The sequence below is a fragment of the Electrona antarctica genome (assembly GCF_951216825.1).
Source record: "Electrona antarctica genome assembly, chromosome: 5".
In the NCBI taxonomy this organism is placed as follows: Eukaryota; Metazoa; Chordata; class Actinopteri; order Myctophiformes; family Myctophidae; genus Electrona; species Electrona antarctica.
The window spans coordinates 46,912,115-46,924,552 of record NC_136810.1 but is presented as its reverse complement, the minus strand read 5'-3'; the positions used below and the strand labels follow the sequence as shown (position 1 = coordinate 46,924,552).

Here is a 12,438-nt window from a genome sequence, read left to right as displayed (position 1 = left end):
GGCAAAGTAGTTTAGGGTTTAAGGGGTTTAGGAGCATGGATGAAAATAGAGCCCAAATCTAAAAGGGATAGCACTAAAAAGGCCTGTTTTAAAGGATGCCAGGAGGCTCAACTGGAGGCTGCCAGGAGGCTCAATTCAAATATTACAAAAGATTAAGATTACATACTGTATGTACAACAGTACAACTTTGCCCATGTAAAAGGATGGGTAGATGGACCGTTTCTCACTGAAAGGTGGAAAGAGAGGCATAATGTTGATCATTACAGTATACAGTATTTACAGTAATACAACATACAATCTAATCTGTTGTACACATCAAAGACTCTCAATTAGAGCACACAGCATGCCCACACATCTTACTGCTCCACATATTCCCTTTGGTTATCACTCCTGCAGCTGACTTCCACTTTATTCTGACCTTTACTAATTACCAGCCTCTAGACTTATGACCTGACTTCTATAGAGATTTAAAAGGCAACTTCACCCATGGGGTGTGAGTGGGGGGGGGGTCTAAAAACTTTCAGAGAGCCCACATCGACCTTTACGAATGTACTTGGTTGTATTACCCTTAAAAGGAAAAAGTTGTGTATGTAATGTATTATACTATAGGACAGCGGCCTTCTTGGAGCCATGAATGTCAGGTAGAACTTATATTGGATATTGGCTATGTGGCACAAACATGGCGTGGCGCTTCGCCAATCGTGTGTGTGTGTGTGTGTGTGTGTGTGTGTGTGTGTGTGTGTGTGTGTGTGTGTGTGTGTGTGTGTGTGTGTGTGTGTGTGTGTGTGTGTGTGTGTGTGTGTGTGTGTGTGTGTGTGTGTGTGTGTGTGTGTGTGTGTGTGTGTGTGTGTGTGTGTGTGTGTGTGTGTGATTTTAGGCATTTGGATGGTTGTGGTCAGGAAAGAAGCTAACCATTTGACTGTTAGCATTAGCAGAGGCTCTATGATCTAATGAAGGGAAACGGCTTGATTATATAAGCCAATTAAGGTGTGACTCTCAGACATTGTCCGTCCATGTTCAGGAGGAGTTTAGCCACCCTGTGGAAAGTCTTGCCTTAACGGTGGAGGAAGTCATCAATGTGCGCCGAGTACTGGTGAAAGCGGAGATGGAGAAGTACCTTCAGAACAAAGAGCTCTACAATAACCTGAAGAGAGGCAAGGTAATCACTTCATGGACAATGCCAAGTGTTATGATATTCTAGGAGTTCACTGTTTCCCAAACAGTGGGTCGGGACCCATTTGTGGGTCACGGACCAATTTTTATTGCCTCACAACTACAGTAAAAATCTATTTTTTTAAACATAATTTTATAAATTTTAAACCCTAATCTAAGAAATGTCATGAATGAAAAATCACACCTGTGTGAAGTGAGGGGCGCTCTTATCATCGTACATAATCATGACTGTGTGTGTGTGTGTGTGTGTGTGTGTGTGTGTGTGTGGGTGCGCGTATGTGCTCCTTACAGGTGTGTTGCTGTTGTAGAGTCAAGTTCCCCCTGTTCTCTTGGCCATCAACGTGCTTACTATGTAAAAGGTATAAAAGATGCTCCTTTCACACTGTCATTATCTTCGACCTCATGCCTATTCCTGCTTCACAGCTGTGCTACTATACTGTATAACAGTAGTTCCCAAACTTTTTCATGTCAAGGACCCCCAAATTGACACTAATTAGCCCGCGGACCCCCATTTGAAAAGATATGCCAGAACATTTTTATGGCTGTAGTGATTCTCAACCTGTTTTATTTCAAGGACCCCCAGTTTGACATGCATTAGTCTACGGACCCTAACGGGTCCATTTGGATCCATTTGTACACTCAAGAGTTACAGACCCATAAGGGTCCATTTGGTTCCAAACTATCATTTAGCTGGGGACCCCCCGGACCTCCCCCAAGGATCTCTGGGGGTCCCCGGACCCCACTTTGGGAACCACTGCTGTATAACAGCACTCCCTCTCACTCTCATGTGATGTCACGTGACACAGTACATAAAATGACATACTTTGGAATGCACCTTCTGTTTTGAGCAAATGTCCTAAACTAAAATAGCTAACATCCCAAGTTATATACCAATTTACAATTTGCCACATTTTTCTTTATTTGCTACCATATTTTGAATAAACCATTCATCCTTATTTATGTCCAATACCCGATGTTGGGTTTCATTCCTTTTATTTCCCCCTACAGATCTGTCTGTGGGTCCTGCTGTGCAAAGGTAACTAAACTCGCATTATCTGTCTTTCGTGCTGTGGCATAGTCAGTTTATTTTATTGTTTTAGTATGCTTGCAGTGCTCTGCGCTTATTTGTCTCATTGTTCAGTTACAAAGCCTGAACAAGAAATAGCATTTCCAAAATACATGAGCTGAATGGAATACTTCACCCACAAAATTGCTTTATTTCTATCAATTACTCACTGTTTGAAGCCTTACTTAATACGAGGAGAAATGTTGTTTGTGTTGCATTTCTTTACAGTGATTGAGGAATCCAGACATTTACATAATACTTGACGAATCGGAAAACAAACAAGAAATAGGGGTCCAATAAACAGCAAAACGTTTTAACACAGCTCTTAAGTGTCTTGTATCCAGTCGTACCCGCCTTACTTCCAAAACACTGCTTTTCCCCTGAATCGAATTTATATTGTTTACAATACTTCTGGGCTAAACGGGCGCGTGTACGAAGTACGAACAATGCACATGCCTAGCCAGCACGTGCATGTGAACTCGGCTTGTGTGTTGAACCCCACATGCTCATCCAGTTTACACTGGAAGTCATTTTAGAAGTACAACTTTCAGTGAAATGCCAGTGTTTTGGCAGTACACTGTGGAATACACTGAGAGTCTGAGAGTTGTTTTGGAGTTTGTAAATGTTTTGCTTTGTCAATATTGGACCTCAAACATTTTTCCAATTCATGAAGTATTCTCTTCGATTCACGGAGTGAGTAATTGATAGAAGGGAACAAAGGTAAATTTGGGGGTTGAAGTATTCCTTTAATGAGTTATGTCAATATATTGAGTATATTATTTGTTTCCATTGGCAGATATTTCTGTGAATGTTAATCATTTTGTTGATTTTGATTTGCTGCCTCAGTCCCCAGACCATGTGGATGTGTGGTTCTGTGCGGTGTAGGTTTGGGAATTGGCCTGTTAGAATGTTTGGCTTTCTGTTTGTTCTGTGTGTGAAGGGGTGGGGGTGGTATGTTTGCTGTGAGTCCTGTACTGTATGTGTCTTGTTGTGCTGTGTTACATAATTGTGGTTTGTGTGTAGTAAATAGTACTGTATGTCCCTCTGTTTTATTTCTCATTCTGTGTCCTTGGATGCTTTTGTGCAATTTGTATGATGTTGTGTGCACTGTGATTATGGACTCACTGTGTGGGTTTGGTTTGTTTGTGGTCTAGTGTGGTGCTTGTAGTTTCTGCCTGTGTGACCCATTGGTTCTGTGATGTAAACTTATCATTTGTGAAATGGTATCATTTTAAATGTAGAAAATGTCCTCTGTGCTTGCTGTCCGGTTTCCTATTCTCCCTTTACCCTTTGCTCTTCAATGCAATCTCTGCTTGGGCCCGGGTCACATTTCATCATGTTGTTCTGCACTCCCCTGTGTCCCAGATGAAGATACCATCAAAGAAGATGGCCCATATCCCAGTCTACACAGTGGGCTTCCACACCAGTCCAAAGAGCCACGGACGCAAAAGTGAAGTCTACAAGTAAGTCTGTGTTTTCTGCCCATGAATAGAGGGAGAATACAAGGATTTGTGTAGGAAAGAGGATGAATTGAGCAAAGGACAGCTCCTCAGACCAATGTTGTTAGACCAATCCATTGCTAGTTAAATCCAAGGGCAAATGCAACTCTAGTATGAGAGTGCAGGTTAAATCTATTTAAGTCTTCTTGTCCCTCCCCCCACCTAGCCACTGATTGCTCACCTAAGCGGACGTGCTTTGCTCGCGTTAACCAATGGGATCTCCTACTCATCGTCGATTCTCTTCTTTTCTGTCTTTGCTGTGTTTGCTGTGTTTTGTTATTATCAAACTATAATTCTGTCTGAATGAATGTCTGAAACACTGTCGTAGCTACTCACTGGCTGCACCAATCGCTCCGACTTTTCACACATAATATTATGGATTGAAGTATTTATTAACAGTTTGCAGAATTACAGTACATTTCAAGCTAGGGTGACCAGATGTACCTCTTTGCGTGGGACAGTCCCTCATTTCCAAGACTTTTCAGGCGTCCTACAAATTGAGACCCTGTCCCACATTCTGACTTTTCAGTTGTACATTTCTCTCTTTTCCTGCAAGATGTGTTTTTAATCCTGTTAAAATAACATGAGAAATATCCCCTAGGCTACAGTACCAATTCGGTCATACCACCTATGACCAAATTTAGCATTTAAAAAAAAAAGTGGCACACCAGAGCGGTTTAATAACAAAACGATAGGCAATAATTAGGCCTATGGTCGAATATGACATCAAGGCATTTAATAGCAACTTAAGTAATTAGCTATTCCCGTCCTGTCCCACTTGTCCCACACAAGCAATACAGTACTTCTGTCCCTCAAATGAACAGTTTGGATCTGGTCACCCTATTTCAAGCACAACTTAATACAAAAACTGTCAACTGAGAGTGGACGACCCAATAAAGCATTGCACTTGTTTACAAGAGGGTCCACCTTGTTCAATTCATCATAACATTTAGAGACGTACAAATGGAGGTCTTAACGAAGCCCTTTTTTCCATTTAACAAATTATAAATTAATAATTACTTCATTAGTGAATAAAGATTTCCCCATCTACTCACATGGGAAAACGCGCAACATCACACCACCGCCCCCTAGCGACACCTGCATCACAGGCCACTGTTCTCGTTGTAACTCTACTGTCATGCTTCCTCTGCTACAACCGCACCACAGCAAACAGTGGCCTATACAATTTGGCGTCTGGCCCAGCGCCACCACTGCCGACACAGTGGGACGCACTCGCCACTCAGTGGACTGCTAACATTACACCACGGCGAACAGGCTCGGAAATTGTCTGCGTGAAGACAATTGTATGCGAGTATAAATAAGACAAAAAATAGAACCTGTAGATATAAACACGAGACATAGTGATGATAGTAACAATACTGTAATAGTATTAATCGCTGTAGTATGCATAAGAAGTCCCTGATATCCATGGATATAAGATAATAATGATGATAGACATAGTATAAATAAAAAATAAAAATACAAAACCAGAAATACTCCACCACTTCTAGGGAGGGGGAACACAGCTACAGCTCCTGCATGGAAACAAGTGAGCTGGGACTTCTTTTCTTCTTCTTTAATAACCAACGCGACATGCGCGACCACAGTGAAGCGACTGGAAACATATCTGCTTTGAACGCACCTTCAGTCCCCAAACCCGCAAACGCCTGCCAGTGTTGTCTGTAAATGGTAAATGGTGCATTTTTATATAGCGCCTTTATCGCTATCGCTATAGCGCTTTACAGAGATTGTGCATTACATTCGCCCATTCACACACCGATGGCAGCGGAAACCATGCAAGGCACAAACTAGCACATCGGGAGCAATTTGGGGTTCAGTGTCTTGCTCAAGGACACTTCGACAGTAACTCTGGGGGAGCCCGGGTTCGAACTGGCAACCTCACGGTTACCATCCAGCCACTCTACCCCTGAGCCACCGCCGCCCCTAGTGCACACGCCGCCCAGGGCGCTGCTGCCATGTCAAAACCAATTCGCCTGGGCCGTGGCTCAGCGGTCCAGGCACCTTGGCTGGTAATCCAGTCTGGCAGTGTGCCACGGGTTCGACTCCCGACCCCGACGGCCTTTACTGCATGTCACCCCCCCATCTCTCTCCCCATTTCCTGTCAGCCAACTGTCTGTCCCTCCATAAAAAATATAAAATAAAGGCGAAAGCCACACAAAAAAAAACATTAAAAAAAAAAGATTGCGTGGGCCGTGCGTGTGTGCGTGTCTCAGCCAGTGAGTCCCAGGAATACACAGACGTCCCCCATGGAATTCTCCGCACACCACTTGCCTAATAATATTAACTTTGTGCCCTTTCCAAGCTCATCCGTTAACAATTCCCTCCCAAACAATACCCACACTGTACCTAATCTGGTGTTCATGTATTAGAACGGGTAAGGACTAATGTAATAAATTCAGGACCCTGTCCAAGGCCTTTAAGCAGCCCTTATGCAATAATTACCCCAGGCATTTTTAATATCCTCCTTGCTGCTTATGCTATGTGTGAGTGTGTTTGGGATAGAGCTAGACCCATATATTGGTTTGGCAGATTTATCTGCCAAACCTTTTTACGACATCGTTATCGGCTATAATGCAGCTGATTTGTCCTGATTTTAACAGCTTTCAAACTGACGTCCCTTTAGGTATGTCATTAGAGGCCAAAAAACATTCAGTGTGTTTTATTTTATTTTTGCTTTCAAGTGAAATGTTCTCAAGTAGAAACTTTCATCAACGTTTTTCAAATATTCGGGCTCTTGTTAGGGAGCGGGGGATGGGGGGACAAGGAGCAGTTTGAAGAGAGAGGGAAAGATACAGAAAGCATACTTGTTTGTTGATATGCAGCTGCCTGATACCTGTCAACACTGTTAAGCATTATACTACTGCCGTTGGCTTTTATATTTCATTTTATTATTTTACTAGCATTTTAACTTTCTTCAACAAAATAAAATGTATGTGAATTATGCCAAACGATGGCCAATACATAGTAGTTGTTTTGAGCAAAACGGCCCTGATGCCTTCATCAGAGTTCAGATTTGATGCACTTTGCCACAGCATGAAATCACCAACGTCAAAACTCCTGTCATCAGAAGAACTGAAACTTAGAGAAAGATTAAAGAAAGGGAAAAAGAAAGAAAGAAAAGGAAAACAAAAACGCTGGAAAATGCAGATAAGAAAAAGAAGTCCACTTAAAGGACGACTCATTTTCAACTTCTCAATTCAATTCAAAGCTTTATTGGCATGAGAAAACATATGTTTACATTGCCAAAGCAAGTGTCAAAAATCACACCCGTGTGAAGTGATGTAATGAGGGACAATATGATGTAAATTTTCCCTTCATTGTCAATGGCGTTTTTAAAACAAATATTGAACTAAAAACAAACATTAACAACCAGTTTGGAGGGGCTAGCGCCCCTCAAAAATATATAAACTTGCCTACCAGTGACATCATTGGGCAGTTGTTTTTCTTTTTCTATTAGCTTGGATTTTTCATCGATTTATGTCACTGGTAGGTGGGTTTCTGAACTGTCCACAGTCCTCAGAGTTCAGATTGTGATGTGATGTGATGTCTTCTTGAAAAGATTGTGGTGCGGTTGTAGCAGAGGAAGCATGACAGTAGGGTTACACCGAGCCATTTTCTTGAAAATGGCTGACGTCTTCCATTGACGTGTTACACAGCTCTTACCCTGTCATTACAATCTCTATTGAAAAGTACACTTGGCCCTGAACACTAACAACACCTCCATCTCCCACCCGCAGGTCCCTGCGCTGCCTGACGCGTCGCTCCGTGGAGGAGGAGTTTCCCCACCTGTACGCGCATGGCTGTAGTCTGCGGGACGTCTGCGGCGACTGCACCAAATTCGTTGCCGATGTCATTTCGTCCAGCCGCCGGAGCCTGGACATCCTCAACAACACTCCCAAGAGGGAAAGCAAAGCTGCTGCTGTTACTGAAGGACTACAGCCACACCACAAGACTGACCCATTACCACCTCCGCCTCAGTGCCCCCCTGTGTCTCACCCCACACCTCGCCCGCAGCCACACCATCAGACCCAGTATCATTCCTCCCCGTATCATGCACAGACCCAGTATCATTCCTCCCAGTACCATGCACTTCGCTCACAGCGGCTTGTTTCGTCGGCTTCATCTTCGCCACGGCTAACCACTTTGAAGGCGAAGGACGATTTGGACAACTTAGATGACTGATGATTAGCCCTAAGCTCATATTCCCTCACTTGCTCAGCAGTGTCGCTTCCATGCTGCACTTGGGCTAAGCATTTGTAAACACACTCCCCCCCCCCCACCGCCACCTTCACTCCCCAACCTGCAAGTGCCCCAGCATCCTCCCTCTCTTGCTGAAATGCTCCGTAAAGCAGCTTCTCCACCTCCACCTGCTAGGCTACAGACCCTGACCCTCAGTCATTAGAAAGGTTAATGGGTGGAAAATGGTTCGGCCTTCATCATGATGTTGCTCCCAATGCTCACAGCTGTAAAAGAAAGAGGTGGCGTGAAGGGAGATGGAAGGAGAGGACATCTGAGGGAAGGGGAGGGAGATGGAAGGAGAGGACATCTGAGGGAAGGGGAGGGAGATGGAAGGAGAGGACATCTGAGGGAAGGGGAGGGAAATGTGGGAGAGGAGTTGCAGTAGCTGAGCGTCTTGCTCTCTGTTGTTGCCTTGTTTTTTTTATGAATGTATTCCATTCAATCTTGAGGACACCAAAAGAACAAAGTGTATGCTTATTGAAAACACCACTTTAACCCATTTAGACCCGAGGCCCATACTACAAAATCACACCCGTGTGAACTGAGTGGTGTAAGGTATTATATAGCCTGATCAGCTCTGACGTAATGAAATCAGCTCTGACGTAATGAAATCACACCCGGGTGAACTGGGTGACCGTAGCAACCATGCTCATTTTTTGCGCACAGACTAACAAAGCCAGTTGTAGGAGTGGTTTACACCACTCAAAAAGCCAGTTGTAGGAGTGGTTTACACCACTCAAAAATGCCATCTAAAGCCTGACCTAGGTTTTGTGGAACTACACACAGGCGTTCCTGGCTTGAAACTTTAAAGGTATAACAACAATCCACGTCTAAATGGGTTGGTTTTTCTTTTCTTTTAATTGTTCTGAGAAATGTTGAGTGGCTGCTGCATATCAAGGTCGATCTATTATATCGATAATTTCCGAAGCGCTTGATAAGTCATTAATAGTGCACCTCGATGAGGGAGTATAGAAGTGACACTGTGAATGTAATGGATGTAACTGAGCTGACAGCACTTTTTACTGTTTCCAGAGTGATGAAGTGAGTTGAGCAGACACCCCCCCCCCTCTCTCCTCTCTCTCTCACTCCCCAAGGACATTCACAATCTGCTCTGGTTTTGTAACACAAAGTAAACCTCTACTGCAATAAAGTATAAACGATAAACCGAGCCAGTCCTATTCCTGTGAGTTGTTTATTTTATTCTTTTTTTTTTTTTTAATACATGCAACATGACACCCTTCCTCTTGCCTTGGTCGATGCATCTGTCCATATTGGAAATGGATGTGTGAGCTGCCTCACTCACTGCTGTTGGTCCAGGTCAATGCTGATACAGCAGATAGAATGATAATTGCATCATATAGGTTACTTTAAACTAGGCCTGCAATAAAAGCAGGGCAAATGCATAATTGAAGATTATGGCAGTGGCTATTATTGGACTAAAGGCAGTGGGTCTCAAGTCAGTAAATGAGCCCAGAATGAATGCTTTACTGTTGGTGATTGATGTTAACAGTGCCTCCAGAATATGCAATACGGAAAAAAGAAGAAAAAAAACAATCAAGCTGTCCATTGATGGACACGTCAATGTAGAAATACATATTTTGTCCACAGCGGATCTATTATAATAACTGCATAAAACCCAAACCCCGCCTCTACCGTCATGAATATGTAATCGACTGTCTAAATGTCGATTGGCTGCCTGTCTCTGTCATCCGGCTCCGAGTTTCCACAGGCTGACAGACAGCTCAAAGCAATCACCATCTCCTCAACAACAAAACCTCCTATCCTATCCCGCCTGGATGAGTACAGGCAGACAGTTTCCCAATTCTAGCTCTAGTTTTAGGCTCTTTTTTTCTCCCCTCCGTTTCCTGCAATCAGTGCGTAAGTGGGTGTGTCAATGTAGGCCAGTGGAGTGGAGCCGAGTTGGTGCTTGTGCGCACTCTGAAAAAGAGGAAAAAGTTCATCATGAGTTTAGTCTGAAACCCGCCCGCCTCGGAGCAGGCTACCCGTCCACGATGGCTGTTTGGACGAGAGCAGACAAAAACGGTCAACTGGACCTTCTGCTCCGGGACCGTTGGATCCGAGTGGCCGCCGAACTAACTCGAGAAACACTGACTTTAACAGCCGAAGCGGAGGCGACCGGACATGGGGCCAATAACATGGATTACATCAACTCTTCGGCGGGCCTGCGAAATGGAGTGTCTAACGGAAACGACCCGGGCCTGGCGGCTTCGGGGAATCCGACCCGAGGTCCGACCCAGAGTCAAGATCAGCATCCCAGCCAGAACCACGGCGGGCGAGGGCGCAGCGGCAGCCCGCCGGGGCGCGGGGGGATCACCCGGGGCCAGCACGACGGCAACTACGCTGTAAACAGCCCCGGCAAGTATCCCAATAACGGCACGAACTCCGAATTTGGAAGCCCGGGGTCCAGCTACGGCAGTCCCGGGTCAAGTTTTAGTTCCAGGCAGGGCGAAACTCCCATCAGTTTGGACGGGTCGTCGGAAGCGGTGCGTAAAGTTCGAGTTGTCAAACAGGAGTCCGGCGGGCTGGGGATCAGCATCAAGGGCGGCCGGGAGAACCGAATGCCCATACTCATTTCCAAGATCTTTCCCGGGCTGGCGGCCGATCAGAGTCGGGCTCTGCGGGTGGGAGACGCCATCCTCTCGGTGAACGGGAACGACCTGCGAGAGGCGACGCACGACCTGGCGGTACAGGCGCTCAAAAAGGCAGGGAAGGAGGTGACGCTTGAGGGTAAGTTGTGCAACGCAAGAGCGGGGATTTATTTAAGGCCGAGATTATACTCGCGCTTCTACTCGTCTGCTTCTAGATAGATTGACAACAAGGCGATCGGATATATGAATTAATAAAGTGCGCTACGTGTCCATCAATTCAAGACATGAGAAGGCAATGGGACAGATGTGAGTGATCCATTGGGCTCACTCAGAGTCAACAGAAGCACAGTTTCGTCAAAGCGTGGTGAACTTTCTAGACGTCCTGTGCCCCAGGGGCATACTATTTCATTCACTTGTTATGGATTGCACTACTGCCCAAGTTTATTGATGGCCGGTCCGTTGTGGCCATTCATTCGTATATATTCATTTCACTGACACGAGTGCAATTCCCGGGCCGTGCCCGTGACACACACAACGTAGGCTGACCAGTGACCACGCAGTCATATCCACATAAACAAACTGCAGCCTACAACTGTTGTTTCTGTCTGAAGGGGGGCGGGGCCAGGCTCATGGGCTGTATCAACAGAAGATGGCCTTTGATTAGTGTAAACAGGAAAGTAAGCACAATTGTGGTCACAGTTAAAGTTAGTTACACCGTGTATGAATGACTGTAGCGTTTTCAGATAAGCGCTCATTGTATACATGACGTGAGTAAATCAAATTTCTTTCTCTGACTCCACTGATGTTGTCACTCAAGGGAGGGAATGAAGGGGGAGGGAGAGAGAGAAAAGGAGAGACCACAGCACAGCTAGAGCCCTTGGGGTTTGGAAACTTCAACTCCAGGAATGGCTATGCAGTGCCTAATGGTTTGGAATGAACACTGGATGAATACTGAACAGCTAGTTTTAGGAACTAATCAATGTGTAGCACATTTCCGCTCAAAGTTAAATAAGGCCTCTGTTTTGCTTGTTAAATCCCCTTGGAAATCTTTTGGTCTGTCAAGCTGTCCAGCCGGCCACTGCACTCTCTGTTGATAGTTTCGCAAAGCATTAAATATTATTTCAAAACTAAAGACATAATGTTTGATTCTTGGGATCTTAGGTTTTGTGCTGCTTGTGCTACATTTTAAAGAAAGTGGTAGTGTGCAAAAGTCGCAGAGACAATATTTTCCCATTGCCACATAATGTTTCCAGTCAAGGACAAAGGTCCTTCAAAACTAAGTACACATTGATTTCTTTTAACAATGAAAAATGTCCAAGCGGTAAATGGGGAAACATTACACGAGATGCACGTTTCCTGTTCCACAAAGTCCAATCCTGGGTCTCTCTGTCTGTATGAAGGAATGTGTCAGCTGCCTGTCATTGTTTGCCCATTTGTCAGATGCATAGTTGTGTTGTTTGTGGATTGACTCGACTGCCTCTGTCACTCTCCACGGTCCCTTCTCTGAATGTCCGTCAGGCTCCCAGGCCTGAGGATGGTTGGAATGGGGTTTGAGTTGCCGTGTACACAATACATAAACCTCCAGATATTTTGACAATTAGCTGGGGCACCCCACATTCCTGACCTCTGGTTGTATCCAGACTTATAGGGCAAAGGTCAACACCGATGGTTACAACCTGGATTTTACTACACTGTGTGTGTGTGTGTGTGTGTGTGTGTGTGTGTGTGTGTGTGTGTGTGTGTGTGTGTGTGTGTGTGTGTGTGTGTGTGTGTAAAAAAAAACACCTTCCTGGTTTTTGAGTGGTGGATAGAAATGACGCAAAAAATCTGA

At 44.7% G+C, this 12,438-nt stretch overlaps 2 protein-coding genes across 2 annotated transcripts in view; both read left to right on the top strand.

The window, feature by feature from the left end:
* spire2 (spire-type actin nucleation factor 2) overlaps positions 1–8,294 on the top strand; it is a 28,474-nt gene extending 20,180 nt beyond the window's left edge. Inside the window, exons 11-15 of the mRNA XM_079500754.1 lie at positions 1,022–1,159; positions 1,465–1,532; positions 2,182–2,209; positions 3,605–3,702; positions 7,497–8,294. Of these exons, the coding sequence (XP_079356880.1) occupies positions 1,022–1,159; positions 1,465–1,532; positions 2,182–2,209; positions 3,605–3,702; positions 7,497–7,941 (777 nt within the window). The 3' untranslated portion in view covers positions 7,942–8,294. The remainder of the gene's footprint in view (positions 1–1,021; positions 1,160–1,464; positions 1,533–2,181; positions 2,210–3,604; positions 3,703–7,496) is intronic.
* Positions 8,295–9,732: 1,438 nt separating this feature from the next.
* sntb2 (syntrophin, beta 2) overlaps positions 9,733–12,438 on the top strand; it is a 31,275-nt gene continuing 28,569 nt past the window's right edge. The window contains exon 1 of the mRNA XM_079501356.1: positions 9,733–10,746. Coding sequence (XP_079357482.1) covers positions 9,795–10,746 — 952 coding nt within the window. The 5' untranslated portion in view covers positions 9,733–9,794. The remainder of the gene's footprint in view (positions 10,747–12,438) is intronic.